Source organism: Hemicordylus capensis, chromosome 2, assembly GCF_027244095.1.
Source record: "Hemicordylus capensis ecotype Gifberg chromosome 2, rHemCap1.1.pri, whole genome shotgun sequence".
Classification (NCBI taxonomy): Eukaryota; Metazoa; Chordata; class Lepidosauria; order Squamata; family Cordylidae; genus Hemicordylus; species Hemicordylus capensis.
In genome coordinates this window covers 362,154,571-362,172,369 of record NC_069658.1, presented here as the reverse complement: position 1 = coordinate 362,172,369, position 17,799 = coordinate 362,154,571, and the positions used below count along the sequence as shown (strand labels likewise).

General features: G+C 41.6%; 1 protein-coding gene across 4 annotated transcripts in view; it reads left to right on the top strand.

The window, feature by feature from the left end:
- Positions 1–17,799, top strand: part of CPEB4 (cytoplasmic polyadenylation element binding protein 4) — a 104,885-nt gene that overhangs the window by 17,994 nt on the left and 69,092 nt on the right. For all 4 annotated transcript variants that reach the window (XM_053295327.1, XM_053295328.1, XM_053295329.1 and 1 more), the window contains one exon: positions 8,995–9,076. In XM_053295327.1, coding sequence (XP_053151302.1) covers positions 8,995–9,076 — 82 coding nt within the window. The remainder of the gene's footprint in view (positions 1–8,994; positions 9,077–17,799) is intronic.

The window sequence follows — 17,799 nt, the reverse complement described above, 5'->3', positions numbered from 1 at the left end:
TCCTCAGACATTTTGGAGTTCTAAAGAGCTGTTTGAGGTAAATAGCCAAGTTCCTTCAAATAGCTTGTTGGATCACACCTGCTAGACCATTGCAACTGAAGGATTGATTAGTCTTTAAAACTTTGTGCCTTCTGCTTCATAAGCTCCCCTGCTAACTAAGCAAAGAGGCACCTTTTTAAAAGCAGGGGGAGAGCAACTGTCCCTATCCATCCCCAGCACAGTATTATTATTATTATTATTATTATTATTATTATTATTATTATTATTATTATTATTATTAAAACTTTTATACCGCCCTTCCAAAAGGCTCAGGGCGGTTTACATTAAAACACCTTAAAATCAGTTAATAATTAAAATAAAAATTATAAAACATAACAATGATTAACAATTAAAAACATCATAAAACTACAATTAAACAATCAAACAATTTAAAAACAAATTTTTAAAAAGCTGAGAAAGCCTGGCTGAAGAGATGTGTTTTCAGGTGTTTTCTGAAAATTGCCAGAGATGGGGAGGATCGTATCTCAGCAGGGAGTGCATTCCACAATCTCGGGGCAGCAGCCGAAAAGGCCCGTCTCTGTGTAGCCACCAAACGAGTTGGTGGCAACTGGAGACGGACCTCCTCAAGTGACCTCAGCGGCCGGTGGGGCTCATAGCGAAGAAGACGCTCTCTTAGATACCAGTATCCTTCCAGTGGCTGTTGCTGATGTCTATTTTACGTTTCTTTGTTAGATTGTGAGCCCATTGGGGACAGGGTAGCCATTTTACTTATTTATATCTATGTAAACCACTTTGGGAACTTTTGTTGAAAAGTGGTATATAAATATCCATTGTGTTCGTATAATTTGTCATAGCTTTTTGCAGCTTTCATGTAAGGTATTGCTATTCTGAATATAGTGCAAGTCTCCTTCTATTCATGGAAGGAGCTCCCAGCAACAGCAAAAAACATCTACTATACCAGAATAAGTCCTCTGAGCCCATGCTGGGAACCAACTTGGCTCAAACATTAAACAGTTTCTATTAGCTTCCAATGGTAACACTTTTCTATAAAGGACAATTTCCATGGCGAAGCCCGACAGCTGTTGTTAGCAGTAGTAGTTAACTGTTGTGCATGAAGAATTTCCATGGTCACAGAGGGGGGGAAATCATTACTATTTACCCTCTTGTATATTTTTTTTCTAATGAATATAAACTTTTGTCTACGCTACCCTAATACAGCATAATTAATAAAATTAAAAACATGAACCTGAAATTCCCTAGTTTTTCCTGGCTCATTGTAGATGGGTGTGGAGGTTGGTGGTATTTGTAATATAGAATGGGCACGTACACCTGAACACATGTACCCAATTTCATCCTGATACCAAAATGTTCAAGCAAGTTATTGTGTCACAAACAAATGGAATGCTGAACAATGTAGTTAAGCCAAAGGCCTTATTTCCTCAGTTAAAACAATCCCGCCTTCTGGTCATTGAAAGGCATTCTGAATACAGTTGTGCACCACTCTGAAAGATTCCTAGGATATGAAGAGTCTCCAGGGAAGGGAGCTCTGTGATTATGGAGCCACTACATTTATTTATTTAACATATCTGTATGCTGTCCAAAACCCATGGCCTTGTTCAGACGTGTGGGTGGCATTGATTGTATATAGATGGGATCCACAAATAAAGGCTTGGCTCATTAGCCAGCCATTATTTTTGGTCACTCACACACCCTGTCTCTTCCCTGAGATCCTCTTCTGGCACACAGGCAGAAGCCTTAGGGGAGAAATTGGTATTCTGTCATTTGCACTGGAATATGGAGATGGTAAGAAACAGAACCTGCTCCTAGTGTTCAGAAAGGATTCCTGCTGTTGCTTTCTTTCTCAGAAATGGCTGTTGGAATGAGACCTCTGGGAAGGAGATCTGTGTAACACCAGGTTACTTGTTGTAACCAGGTCACCAGGTGTCTTGCTCACCGGAGGCTGGGGGCACTTGCCGCTGACAAATGGATTTGTAGATGCCTGCATATGGATATAAGGGCAGCAGTGACTTTAAGCAAAATAGGCTTCATCCAAGGGAACAACTAGAACTAATACACTATACCAAGAATACTATAAATTAATAGGAGTGGTGAATGCAGAAACAAATGAAGACACCAACATCAGGTTTAAGTAGTAGAGTACACAAGAGCCAGTTCCTTCTCACACTCGACAAACTTCCTGTTTTGTGATGAATGTTCAGGCTGCAATCCTAAATACAGTTCTTGGTGGGGGGGTGTCTCACTGAATTAAGCGGAACTTAATTCAGAGATTGTTTGCACAATGGGCCTTCCTGCTAACAAATAGATGTATTCATGATAGAAAAATTAGGAAGTTGCATTCAGTAGTTCAATGTATATTTCTTTTGTAGTATTTTCAATGATCTTATTCTGACTGTGGACAACTATGGTACTGCTAACTTCGCACTTGCCTATGAGCCTGCCAAGCTGTTTCCCAGGATCAGTTGTGTGTTCTGTGATCTTGTAGAGGCAGTTGCTCCACTTTGATATGTTATATGCCAAATCTATATTGGTAGAATTAAGAGAACTTATATTAATAGGGTAATAGGGAAGTAATTTTATAAACAGAGACCTCCATTCTTAAAATGCTACAAAACTGTACTGGGTATTGCTTTGATTTAAAAACTATTTAGTAATATTGTGTGCCCCCCATTTATAGCAGAGAGGAGTTTTTACTCAACTGCCAACAGTATTTCCTGAAGTACTTTCTTTTAAATTCTGTTTCCTGTTCACCTAATAACAGGGCATACATCTGTTTAATTCTAAAAAATTAGTAGTTGACATCAAGAATAGTGAGGCAAAAATTGCAAGCAAGACTTTTTTGTGCAGTTAAAAAAAAGCCTCATTGCTAATCACATGTCCTAAGTAAGTTTGTAACACTTTCCCCTTTAGGGCAAAAACAGGTTTCCTTTAAATTTAGATAGTTGAACTAAGTAGAATGTCTGGGACTAATAGTACTCTCAGTTTTAAAAAAGAACTTACTGTGGTGTAGTGATGTATGTGGAATCCAGTTCAGAGGATAAATGCATAAATTTATTTATTTTAGAGACTTGTATCCTGCCCTTCCTGATTGGGCCCAGGGTGGCTACAAAACAAGATGGTCATGAGGCTTGATTCTAGGACTAAAATTCTTCAGAAAGTGTATTAATAGGTTGTGCACAGTCCAAATTATCAGCCTGATCCTGAACCAGGCCATTCTTGCATCGTGCACATGCTCTGGATCACATTGAGTCAATCTGTATCAAATTGATGGATGGGGGTGGGGGCTTACCTTTTTAATGAAGATCCAGTTTCTCTAAAGCAGGGTCCCAATCTTTGGTACTCCAGATGTTGCAGAACTACCACTCCCCTCATCACAAGCCTCCGTAATTTGTAGCTGGGGGTGGTGGGGGTTGTAGTTCAGCACAGGATGGGAATCCCTGTTCTAAAGAAATCAGCTTCATTCTGGGCAGCTCAGCAACAACATTTCAAATTGCTAGGTGGTGTATAAAAGTCACAAATTAAAACAGATAACAATAAAAACAATAGAATAAAACAATTATGAAAACATTTAAAATAATTAAAATCTTTATTCTTTATATCTATCTATCTTAGGCATATACGTCGCTAATCCCATGTGTGGCAGCTCTCGCAAGAGTTTGAGCAGCTGCCAGGTAGGGATGGGGACGGGCAGGAGTGAAGAAAATGGCAGCAGCAGCTGGCTGGGAAATGGCAGCGGCTGATGGGCAGGCGGGGGAAGAGGGTGGCTGGCTGGCTGGCGGCCGGCCAGCCAGGAAGAAAACATTTGGCGGTGGCAGTGATCTGCCGGGGAAGTAGTAGCCAGCTGGTGGCAGGGGGGAGACTACAGAGGCTGGCTGGTGGATGAGTGGGCGGGTGGAAGTGGAGGCAGAAGAAGACGGTGATGGTGGTGGGTGGGGGATGGCTGCGGTGAACTAGAGGTGCAGATAGATGTTCTACATCCAGTTCAACTAGTTCTAAAAAAGCCTGAGAAAACAGGAGAGTCTTGAGGTTCTTTCTGAAAACAAACAGAGAAGGAGATGCTCTTAATTCAGCAGGGAGCATATTCCAAAGCCCTGGGGCAGCCACAGAGAAAGCCTGGTCCTGGGTCGCCACCAAATGAGCCAGGACCAGGCTTTCTCTGTGGCTGCCCCAGGGCTTTGGAATATGCTCACCCAATGAGCCAGTGGCAACCGTAACCAGACCTCTCCAGAAGATAGATCATAAGAGGAGGCAGGGATTATCACAAAGGAGGTGCTCTCTCAAATAGCCTGGACCCAAGCTGTTAAGACATTGCTGTTAAGACGTTATGACATTGCTTCCTTTCCTGGTATATTATATGGTGAGACTGGGGAAGGAAAAGCAGCAATTTAAGATGGTGCAGCTGTCTAGAAGGCAGCCACTTTTTTCAGAGAAGCCAGATCTTCATGAAAAGAAGTTCCACCACCCTAGGATACTATTTAATACAATACCAATATAATTTGGCTTTTAAATAAAATTGTCTACTGTTAATGAAACTGCCCCAGGGTGATTGGTGAACACTCCTAAATCTGTTTGGGCTTGCGTGGGGAAATTAGCTGAGAAAGGACAGTTTCACGTTAGATTTAATTTGTGCAAAGTTGTGGACTCAAGGAAACGACTGGACTGAGACAAGATTTAAGTTTCAAAATCAAAAGAGGGTATTAATTGTAGAGAGAGGGGTAAAGAAGAATGAAATGTGTGGTTAAAATAATATTGCTTATCAAAAAGACTTTTTAACTAAAATGAGGCATTTTAACTTAGTCCTCATTGTATAAGTTCCCAGGTGGGCAAGGGAAAGAGGCTTTTCAGAGAGGGAGACAGGTGGATTTAAGAAAGGGGAATAGAGATAAAATTTGGCCCAGCATGGGGCAAGTGCTCATATTGCCTGATCTGGACGAAAGGATCTCAAGGCTCCTGGAACTACTGAGGGACGTCATTCGCCTGGGACAGCTTGGGCAAAGGTGGTTGCAAGAAGGTTGGAGGGGTTAGTTGAGAGAGATGAATCCATGAGGGTGCTACCTCCATGGGACCAGCTTCCTATGTTAGCAAGGAAGACTGGGCAGATCAGACTGGGCAAGAAAGCCGATATGAAGGGTGGCATGAAGTACTGGACACTGCCTTGCGTGGTGGCCTGTGAACAGTAAATTACCCAAACAGCAGCTGGTGACTCCAAGGTAGTGGGTACACAAAGAGCCCCTTGGATCATGAAATTGTGACTTCTGATACTCAAAAACATATCCTGAGGGCACATTCCAGTGGACCTTTCTTGTTGTATAGTTGTGTTGAGTGGAACTGGCAAGGATTCCATGGTTGCTGATCTTTCTTTCTACATGTAACAATGTGGGAATTGCCGAGGTATGCCAAGGCTTTTGTCATGAAAACAGAGTGCGTAGATGTGAGAAGAAACCTGCATGGATGGAAGGTCCAATAATCCAATCATGAGAAGAAACCTGCATGGATGGAAGGTCCAATAATCCAATCATGAGAAGAAACCTGCATGGATGGAAGGTCCAATAATCCAATCAGTAGTTTTAATGGGTGCATCTCTTAGGTCTTTATCACTGACTCAGTCTCTTTTGTGAGGGGAGAGATTTATCTCCACAAGCCTTATCTGTGTTCTTCCTGCTGAGTTAATTGGTGCATTCGCTGGCTGCTATCCTTTGTTAAAGGAGAGGATGGGGAGGTGGTTTACTCTTGTGTGTGGAGTGGCCTTGGCAGAGAGTTAACACCTGCTTTTAGTTAATTTCTGGGGACTACTTAGGTTATCCCACCACAGGGATGGTGTGCATCTGTTTCCCTTTACAATTTGCTTGTTAGGAGCCAAATCTAGGGGTGACTGGCCCACTGTTGCTAAGTGACCTGTCCCCGTGTGCCATAAATGGAGAGCTTACAATGCTGTGAGACTCCTGAGCATATCAAGAGTGAGATCTCCAAGCCTGGAGACCCAAACACAAACTAGAGGGCTCCTGCAAGCCTACCAAAAAATGCATTGCTAGCAACACTATTGATATTGGAGACATTTTTCATTGGGATTGTTTCTGATGAGAAATGCCCCATAGAGTTTGCATTGCCTCAGACCAGATTATTGGTCCAATGCGATGCAAAGCCCTAGTAAATACATTGTGACATTAAACTAACAATACAACTAAACAAACTAAGAATTACTTAAGAGGAACATTTTGTTAAACGTTTAGTGTTTATCTGTCTAAGCTGCCTTGCAAAAATGAAACACAACATATTTCAGCTTGGATAAGCAAGAGTGTGAATTTGGAAGATATATATATATAGTGTATCCCCTTTTATATTTTTCATCTGAACATTTTCTGTTTTGGTTAAAAGAGGGTAAACTATAAAAGTCTGTCGTTAAAGGTGGCCTTGACTATTATGAAGGAGAAATTATTGGTAAGTGTGTTACAGATCAACTGAGATGACAAGATGGTAATATATACAATGGAGGCAATCTTGTCTCAGTTAAATATTTATGTAAATTCTGATGTAGGTCTAACTGCACTGAATGAAATTTCAAAGGGTGCAATGTAATCTTGTTATCTGGAACACTAGGCAATTTGGAATACCAATATTTGCAGTAAATAGAATTCCAGGACTTGCCATTTTTATTGTGCAGCATCTGAAACTACTGATAACTGTATAACACTGAGTAAATGACATTCTGTACTGCACTACTATATTAAAGGTTTAGTTGCTATTTTCAGTAAATGGATGAGCTCTTTGGGCTTTGAAGGTTAGAGCTTTGCTTTTACTATCCTAACAGACAGTTTGGCACAATACTTTTTAAAAGTTTCAGATTTAAAAATGATTCTTTTGTGTAAAAAAGTGCAATCTTAATTCTGCTCTAATGGAGTAAAAGAGAAAAATACAACAGTCAGCAAGATGAAAGGAATGTAGTGGAAACTTACTTTTGGTGAGGAACTTGCTTATTAGGGATGTGCACCGTAATTCAAGAATGAATCAATTTGAATGAGACCAATTAGAAGGATTTGACCTCAAATTGAATTGCCATTGGCCTCAGTGTTGATTCTAAGGTTGAATTGAATTGACCCTGATTCAATTTGAATCAATTGGTCTATTCAAACCACTGTTTTGTTTGCCTATTCTTCGGGTTTTCTGTGGGGAGAGCTGGTGTACCAATGGGTTTTCTTGGATAGCCAGTCTACCCTGAGACCCAATTGGTAGACCAGCTCTCGCCAGAAAAAAACAGTGCTCAAATTGCACTGTTTTCCCAGGAGGAGATGGTCTACCCATTGGGTTTAATGGGTAGACCTGCTCTCTGTGGGGAAAGCTTGAATTGATGCGTCAATTCATGAATTGAATCTTGGAATCAGCTGGCAGGTGCCAGCTGCTTCGATGATTCAATTTGAGATTTTGTGATTAGATTTGAAGTCGAATAGCAGAATCCGATTCTTGCACACCCCTCTTGCTTCCTTAGTCCAGAGTGTATTATTTGGCATATATGGATACTTTGGGAATGTATTGCTAATTATGTGTTCTAGTATTTCACTAAGTGTTCTGTATAAAACTGCTTGCACTGAAGCTTTGAGGTTTAACCTTCTCTGTGACTTTTAATCAGGATTTGAAAGGTCAGCCTGATTAACCTTGGCAGACAAGGCTTTGGAGCAGATACACTAGTACTGTGATTTGACTTTCTAAGAAAGATTGACAATAGCTCTTGAGTTTCTTGTTTGCATATGTGTGTGTGTATATATATGTATATGTGTGTATATATATATGTATATGTGTGTATATATATGAATATGAATTTCCAAACTGCATTTTTGACCTGAATATGCTCAAGTTAGTTTAGGGTAATATATAAACAGAATTGGTTAATGTATCATTAAATACATAGCAGAAACCCTACATGATTAACATAGTGTTGTCTTATCAGCAGTAATACAATACCTATTGGAACTGGGGAATTAAAATGCCTCATGGAATAAAAAGTTTCTTTTCTTGGCATCTAGTCAAATAAGGTAGTCCAATAACCTTTTCTAGAAAGAATTCCAGAGCTGTAGCTCTGCTCTACTCAAAGAGGGGTACCCAAAGCTCTTCTTGATGTACTCATACCAAATTCTCTCTGAAAGGAAAATTTGGAAGAGAGCTTCTCGAATAAATCTCTAAATGGGTTCATATGGGGAAAAGAATGCTCTAGATACATAAGAGAATCTGCTTTGTGACAGTATGTATTGAAATAATATTTCTTGGTTGTATGTGGCTATAATCACTGGCAAATGAAATAACATTGTAGCATCATATGTAACACTACATATGAATAATGGTTGACACACCTTGTTGAAATTATAAATACTAACCAACCCCGCACAGATCATCTGTGCGCTCTTTGGGGCCGGCGGTTACCCCTCCCCCCTTCTGTCCCAGTCTCCGCTTCCGGGCCCAGCCGCCTCTCCTCCCCACCGCCACTTCTGCCTCTGCATTTTCTTTTTCCCCTCCTGGGCCTTGCCTCCATGGGCGGGCTGGGCCCTCCACTGCCTCAGGCCTCCGCGACCAGGCCTGCTGCAGCGGCGACCAATCCTCTTGGGTGCACCTCAGCCAATCAGGCACGTCCGCTGCCCAGCCAATCAGCTGGGTGCTGGGACGCACATTCCAAGGCACACCCAGGAGAATTAATATTATAAATATATTTACTTAGAATTTGCTTTTAAAACATACCTTATTTGCTCCTGTTTTCTCCTGTTTAAGGCATTGATCAAGCCTATGCCCACTTCAGCAAATGTTCCAGCCTCAGGTGTTCCCAGACTGTTCTCTGGGACCTTAATTTGTGTTGATCCAATTAACTATAAGCTGCTTCCATTTTTAAAAAAATATACGGATCGCTGCTTGTTTGATATCTAACTCAACTGGAGTATTGCTTAGTGTTTGGTAGCATTCATTCTCTAAACTGGTGTTTGTATTTACTTGCAGGATCGCACAAGAACCTTTGACATGCATTCACTGGAGAACTCACTAATTGACATAATGAGAGCTGAAAGTGACTCACTGAAAGGTAAATTTGGATTACTGTTTTCCTCCAGTAAATAATTAGGCTGACATACTTGTGTAGAATATGAAGTCTGAGTATCTTAGAACAGCTAAGGCCATTTCTTCCCTCTCCTACATGGTGGTTAGTTTACGTAGACTCTAGACGTCTTTTTTCATCTGTCTCAAGTGGGAATTATCAGTAAACAATTTGTGTGTGCTTGTCTTCCTCAACATAATATAATGTTAGAATACAGGTGATGTTCTTAATTTTGTGGCTTCAAATTAATATTTCTAAAGCATCAGTGGCTGGAAACCTGCCAGGGAGGTGGTTGGTCCTTTGGATGATGACTGAGTAAAAGGGATTATTAAGGAGGATGCATATGGAGATGGCAGAGAAGCTAAAAAAGTTATTTGCATTTGTCTTCATGGGAGAGGATACTGAGCATATACTTTTGCCTGAACCAAGCTTTTCAGAGATGGAGGCTAAAGAACTGAGTCAGACAGAGGTGATGAGAGATGACATTCTGAACTGTCTGAAAAAATTAAAAACTAGCAAATTGCCAGGGCCAGATGGCATCCACCGAAAGTCCTTGAAGAACTCAAATGTGAAATTGCTCGCCTCCTTGCAAAAATATATAACTTATTCCTAAAATTAGGCTCTGTAACAGAAGACTGGAAAGTAGCCAATGTAACACCGATTTTCAAAAAGGGCTGTTCTTATGTTCTTATGGACAATTCTTGCCTTCTGATATAGCCCAGATCCTATTCAATGTTGTTGAGAGTCCTTATGTATACTCTGGATTCTGTGACATGAGGTACCATAAGATGCAGAATCTATTACTGAATAGAAGTTTGCACTTGGATAACTAGAGATGGGCTTAACTGGTAAGATTAACTGGTTTGCCAGTGTTTCACACTATGGGAAATGCAGTTTGCATGTACCAAGATGAACTCCTGCTATGAGGCTGTGTGTGTAGGGTGCTCTTGGCAACTTAAAATTACATTATGTAGTCACAACCTGCTGGGAGACATTTGTGACTCATGCATGAGAGCTGCATTTTTCATGATAGTGGCCCAGTCATGCACAGCAGCATCTGGTCTTGGGAGTAGGCTGAGGCCTGAGTAGCAGGAACAGGGGCCTCTATAGAACTACATCATCATCATCATCATCATCTGGTGTGGAGAGGTGGCAGCAGAGGTTTTGTTCGCTGTTGTTCAGGCCTAGTTTGCTTTGGAAACATTTTAAAGCCCTGACTCAGGCCAGTAACTCTAGTACAAGAACACCTTAGCAGGCACTTGCTTGAATCAACTTCTGCAGGCTAAGTAAAAAAGAATTATGAGGGCCCCCTAGTCCCACATTCAATGCTGAATTCTGATAAATCCTGAAATTAATGCCATATTTTCAGAGAACTTTGGTAGGGATATACTGAAAAATGATGTGCCGAAATGTGGAGGCCATGTGTGTGCTGGCATCGTGCGGGGGTGGCTGGGAGATCCCCCACCGGCGTATGGGCATAGCTGTGGGGAGTGCTAGAATTACAGCAATGGTAGAGATCAGAAGAGGAGCAGGTATGGACCTGCTCCCCTCTGTGATAAAGGGGCTGTGTAATCACTCAGTTTTAAAGTTTTAAAATTATGTGCCCATGATTCGGATGCTGAATTGCATTTCAGACACATCCCTAAACTTTGGCAAAAACATCATAGTGGGCAGATATTGCTTCCACTGAATATAGAGAACAAATAAATGCATGCCCTTTGAAAACAAAAACAGTGCTTTTACTGCTTTTTGTTAACTAAAACATTAACAGCTTAAGGGGTTGATAAAAATACATAAACATCTTTCTGTTCTGAAAATTGTTTCAATCAAAATATTCTTACAAGTATTAATGTGCAGCCTCCAGAAAACAGAATGTTATGCAACTCGTTTTGTCTTGTTCTGGGTCACTGTTTAAGTAGTAATCTTAACTTATGTGTCTCAGTGCCTGACTTCTTATCCATTCACTCTCTCCAAGGCTTTTGCTCTAGTTTGTTACTGGCCTTCGGGTGGATTGAACAGATTTATGTTCTTCATTGAAAGTAAATTTCTTCTGTCGTTGAGGTTGCCAGTAGTAATGGAATTAACTTACACTTTAATAGTGCTTCTTGTCTAGAAGAATCCCAAAATGCTTGACAGACTGGCTGACCAGAGTTGTTTCCACCTCTTTCTGGGGTAAAAAACAGCCCTTATGGCAGCTATTACTGTCATAAAACCCACAGAGCTATTTAGGGCAGGGAATAAATTATCCAAGTGAAACTTGTGAGGAATCCTGAGTAGCAGGTATTTTCTTTCCACAAAGAGAAGTGAGCTGAGCCAAGTCCAAGTTCAGTTGGTTTTCCTCTCCATGGGTCATCTTTAAAATGTGCAAAGTGGGATACTGACATACTAAGGTGTTGCTTTATGCACAAGAAGAAAAATCTTCTGTTCTTTGAAGGAATATGCCAGAATAGAGGACATACTTTCACCTTTTCCATAGGTTGGTCCCTACCTCAAAATGTAGGGTGGTTTGTGTGCATGTGTTTAAACCGGTGACTTTTACACACAGCAGGCTTTACTGAGAACTTGAAGCTGTTGCAAAAAACAGACACACATCGTGGATTCTTTTACCCCAGATATAAATTGGGCTACACTTTAACGTGCTGTGAAAAACCCGAATTTTGTGTGACCTTCTTCCTGATAACTCACAGACACTTTGGGGTAAATCTGGCCAATATGTGAACGCATCCCCTCCATTCTGGAGGAGACGCAAGTTAAAGGGCTTTAAAAGCCGCTTGTGAAAAACTCCCAGGCAACTTTAATGACTTGAACAGCAGCAGAACCTCTTCATGGCTTAATTTCATCTGGGTGTCACTTATGCCTGGCCCAAGGACCTTTCAAAAGGCACAAGATCTTGGACCTTTCTATGTAAAACATCATGAACTTATTTATTTATTTGGTTTATATACCACCCTTCCAAAGGTGGCCCAGAGTGGTTTACATTAAAATAAAAATAAACAATTAAAAACAAAAGACAATTAAAAGCAGATAAAATTACAATGTGGGAGCGCATTCCACAACCTAGGGGTGACAACAGAGAAGGCCCTATCCCAGGTTGCTACCAGATGGACTGGTGGCACCTGAAGATGGGCCCCTCCTGATTATCTCAGTGAGTGGTGGGGAAATTGTAAGGCAGGCGTTCCCTTAGGTAACCTGGACCTAAGCAATTCAGGGCTTTAAAGGTAATAAATAGCACTTCGTACTTTTCCCTGAAACATATCGGCAGCCAGTGCAACTGTTTGAGAACAGGCATAATGTGGTCTCTCCGGGATACCCCAGAGACCAATCTGGCTGCTGCATTTTGAACTAACTGAAGTTTCTGAACTACATACAGAGGCCGCCCTACATAGAGCACATTGCAGCAGTCCAACCTGGAGGTTACCAGCTGGTGCTGTTTTTAGGTTATTCTCCTCAAACTGGTGGAGTTGTCGAATCAGTTGCAGCTGGTAAAAAGCACTCCTGGCCACAGCCTCAACCTGAGGCACCAAGGAGGGACCCGGGTCCAAGAGTATTCCCAAGCTATGAACCTGTTCTTTCTGGGGAAGTGTAACCTCATCCCAAACAGGGAGTTGTATTCCATCTTACATATTACGACCCCCAACAATGAGCAGCTCTCATCTTACTCAGTTTATTATTTCTCTCACATATATGGCACTATATAAATAATCATAATTTTAGTTGGGATCAGGGGGGAAGAATTCCAGGTCAGTGTATGGCTTTTCAGCCAGGGACTTAGTGTCTGTCTGTCTGTGAACCAACCATCCAGAATAAGGGTCCCTAGATATGTTGATACCAAAGGTGATATGGTTGTCATTCAGTTAAATAAATCTTAAATCCTCATGACTTTTAACTTTCTTAGTTAAACCTCTCTATGAATATGACTACATCTGAATGAAGAAACATATCTTGTTTTTAGATGATGCTCAACTGGTGGCAAGTGCCACCCTGGAAGAAGTGTTTCCTCCTGCATGTGAAAGTAGGGAATGCTGCTTCAGAAAGTACTTATTTTGGAAATAGTTACTTGTGTTTTTAAGTTCTGCCTCCCAGTTAGTTGGGAGCACCTTACCAAAGAATGTTCTGCCATGTGAGCAAACTTGGATATGCTTTATGCGTATACTTCCCCACTTCCTCCTTCATGTTCTGCAGTTCTATCTCTTCCTGGTTTGTGGCAAACCAGAGTTTATCATTGCATCTGAACTGGCAAACCATATAGTTTTTGTTTACTCTGGGGATTAATGAATTCTTCTGTTTAAACTAGTGCATATGATTAATCAGAATGTCTAGAGTACAGCCACATCCAGGGATATACAAATATTGATCTGGCTTACTAGCTGTCATTATTTGTGAGTTCCACCAACCTCTGCCCCCTTGAATTCCCTGATACCTACCGAGTTCTTGGGAGCGGGGCAGGGTATCTTTTCACTTAAACTGCAATGTGGCGAAGGTAAGAAACAGCAGGAGTCACTCTCTTGTGACCTCCAAATCACTGTGCAATTAAGAGCCCTGGAGAGGGAATCTATGTGTTGGGCATTCTGCTTTCTAGGGGGTTAGGAGCAGTGGTGGCTGGTGATTCCTGGGACTGGGTGGGCGCCAGGCAGAGCCAAAGTGGGTGGTGCAGGGGTGGAGCAAAAAACAAAAACACAACGCCCCTAGCTCCTGTGGGCATATAGGAAGTAAAAGGTAAAGTTGTGCCATCGAGTCGGTATTACTCCTGGCGACCACAGAGCCATGTGTTTTTCTTTGATAGAATACAGGAGGGGATTACCATTGCCTCCTCCCACGCAGTATGAGATTATGCCTTTCAGCATCTTCCTATATCACTGCTGCCTGATACAGGAGACTGGGAAACATAGCAGTGGGGATTCTAACCAGCAACCCCTTGCTCCCTAGGCAAGTTACTCCCCCACTGCGCCATTAGGTGGCTATGTTTCCAAGGAACATACCTGTAAAAGCCTCTGCACTCAAGGACACCCATTTTCAGACAGTTATAAAAACATGCCATGAGTACATGTTTTGGCATACTTTGAAAATGTTTTGTTGTTTTTTAAAGCTTAAGAATTCTCTCTCTCTCTCTCTCTCTCACACACACACACACACACACACACACACACACACACACACGATGGGACTTCTCTCCCATGTGCAACAAACAAACGGTTCATGGGGGTGGTGGGGGGAGAGCGAGCAGCATGGTAGCTTGACCAAGGGGAACAAATCTCTCACACACACACACACACACACACACACACACACACACACACACATAAAACAAACAGCAAAGGGTTTACTTTCAAACAGCAAATGTTTTACTTTCCTTCCTGGTTGGAGGGTGATCAACAGTCAGCTACCTGGGCTTTGTAGTTCCATACAAATTCCAAGCGGGGGAGGAGCACAAGACTCCAGGAGAACCAATAGGGCTCAGAGAAAAGTTAACCGTTTCTTGACTGTCTGCTCCTGTTGATCTCCAAGGCCTGCCTGGAGAGCTTCAGTCTTCAGCGAGGCCTATGCATACGCCTCTCTGGAAGCCTGGCCCACTTGCCACTTTTTACTATTTCAGAAATTCCTAACGGTTTTAAAATATTTATCGATCATTTCCCTCTCTCTTTTTACTTGTAAACCTGAATGCCTGGAAAACCATCTATCTGGCTCTGCAGCTTTGGTGTATTTAAAAATGCTGAAAACAAACAAAAAACCCACCAAAACCCTCCACAGATGAAGTCAAGTTGTTATTTCCACATAGTACTAGCATGAGGGGCTTATCATTATTTCTCACTTTTGCAGCTTGCTCTTTCCAGGGGCGGGAGGGGCCATGCCTATTCTGCTGTCCCACACGAAGAAATTGGTGGGCTGAGTGAATGCAGAGGAGGCAGGGCAGCGGGGGATGTGGCTTGGCGGGGCCCCAGAGTGCATAACTAGGGAGGCGGGTGTAAAAAGCTTCTAAGCTACTCCTCTTGTTTTATAAATAAAACTGTCCAAATGATCATAGGAAATATCTGCAGACTGCAACTATGGGAAGATTAGATTCCCAATTTGTGATATGATGGTTTTTAAATCATGGCAGACCTGGCAGGAAATTAGTAATTATTGCAAGTTCATGATAATAAAAGTGCAAATAAATCATGCATTTAGCAGGGGTGGCCCTTTCATGTGGTAGGGCAAAGTGATTGCTTCAGGTACAGACCTGAGGAGAGGTGCAGGGGGGCTACCTACATGTTTTGTTTTGTGTTGATTAGTTCCTTAAAGGTGCCCAAACACACATTGCTAGTAATTGCTGCTAGCAATTACATAATTTACATAATCTGACAATTACATAAACTTAACTTGCATAATCTGAAGCTAAATAAACAAAATAAATGGTCCTCCTTCTCTCTGCAAGGAAGCTCACCAGCACATTGTCCAAGAGTGAACAAAATGGCGATTGCTGCTCTCTTCCTTCAGAAGACTAGAACAAGGACTGCCCCTGGCCGCACTGATTGCTAGGCAGAGGGAGCTGTCAATCAGTATGATGTCTTCCTGATAGGGCTATTTGAATTCAGCCCATCTTTTGACAACAAAGGCAAGCCATTGGATTGGCTCCTGCCTTATGAACACTGTTATTTGAAACTGTTTTGTGTGCTCTTATAGGTGTTTAAGGAATTTTACTACCAGCGCCCACTATATGTCAACACTGCAGGCTTGCAAGCTACAGGCAGGGAAGTGCTGGGCTGCAGTGACTGAGTCAGTCAGACCTAAAATGGTGGCAGAGGATGGAATTGCTGACAATTATTGTTTTTAGACCATTTTTATTAGTTTCTTTGGACATTTTGGCCTTTTTGGGGGGTGGGCATTGCCCACCCTGCCCTACATGAAGAGCCTCCACTGGTTAGGAGCTCTTGGCCTTGATAAACTGGTGAATAGATTTGTGGATGCCTAACCTCATCAATCAGATCTGCTTGGTTCTGTAACATTCAATGTATTTTATCTTGGGTGCTTCATCTTGATAAGAGCTGGAGAAAACTGACACAGTTTTTCCCCCCCATAAGCAAAGTGATCTAGGTCAATAGCCCTCTAAATAGATCTAATCTAAAATAGAATTGCTGTCAAGGTTCTTACTACACATGCTCCGTGCATGGACCGAGCATTTTAGCTGTTTCATGTGAAACATGTACTTGAGTAATATAATTGCTGTTTTGTCACTGTCGTCTTTTTAAAAGTCTGTTGATGGCAGATCTTTAACATTTAAAGAAAAGTCTGAAAGAGAACCCAACACTTCAATAGAACTACTTAGGAGTAAATTAGTCTGGATGCTGCCCATCATTTTTAAATCACTTTTATTAATACAGACAACTGGGTAAGCATTTTTTTAAAAGTAAGTTTATTTTCAGATTGTTTCCCTTAAAATAGCACAAGTGAACAAGCAAAAAGCTTTGTTGCTTATGAGTTTTTAAACAGAGATCACGCTGTAACCCTAGAAAGCATTCTAAATGACTTGAAATGAAATTGACACTCTGGATAAAAGTAGCACAGTTAACAACCGAGTACCTGGCATTACATTCATTATGTCAAAAGTAGCCATTTGTAAGCCAGGCAGAATTGTTCAGAATTTTGAACCTCTTCTTCTGGAAGAGGGTGGAGACAGTAGGAGGAGATGATAGAAGAAAAGAGGGGTCATAGAAGAGAAGTCTGTCTGACACACTCATACACCTTTAAAAAAGCTGGGGGATTACTTGGTACCAATTTTGCAGATGTGAATAACACATGGATCCCAGTCCAGACAATGCGGTGCCATGTTAAGGACAAGTACCCTGGCGTACCTCTTGAATCTGAGACAGGAACTGTGTCAAAACAAACTTTATTTCTGTTTTTAGAGTAGAAGCATAATGAAAACTCTGGGTATTTGTAAGTATTTGAAATGGGAGTGAAGGCCGAGGCTTGAATGGCCTTGTGGCTGACAATGGAAAGGTGAGGCTGGTGACGTCGGGGGGGGGGGGCGGGCTAGAAAGAGACATTATACTTTTCCTCTAGTTTATCCTGTGAGCAAAGCCCAAGGGAGTGATTTCATCAGGGGAAACCCAAAGCTCTTGTCTGCAAAGGTATTGTCAAGGCAGTAGGAAAGTAAGAAGCTATGTCCACAGTTATGAGACATACTGGAAATGCACCCTAACTCTGAACCTGATTGGTAGCTGACCAGGCATGCACATATCAACTTCTTCTAAGGGAAAATTGAGGAGAACAACTAGGGAGTAGAGATTTATGTGAGCTTACTTGAAGAAGCGAGTAGAAAGAGGCACTGCTTGGGATAGCAAAGAGGGCAACTCGGTTTAGGCTAAACCACATGAGCTCACCAGAGTACGAATTTTAGGTAGAGGTTGAATACATTAATGGAGCACTCAGCTGAGTCGATTCCAGGCCAGTGGAAGGGCAGAGTGACTGCCACAATCCTGTATCTGAAGATTATTGACACACACCCCTACTTAAAAACAGAGGATATTTATAGGTTTTTACTTCTGGGGTTTCCTAGAAAGGGCTGCAAAGGCAATAAGAACAGAAGAGATCATATTTATTGTAGGATCAGGGGGAAATTCATGGGTGTGGAAATTGTTGTTCAGGTAGATCACTAGCATAAAAGGACACTAGTATGCTGAAATCTAATTAGCTGTGGCAATTAAAGTTTGCCTAGAATGTATTTTGGGGTA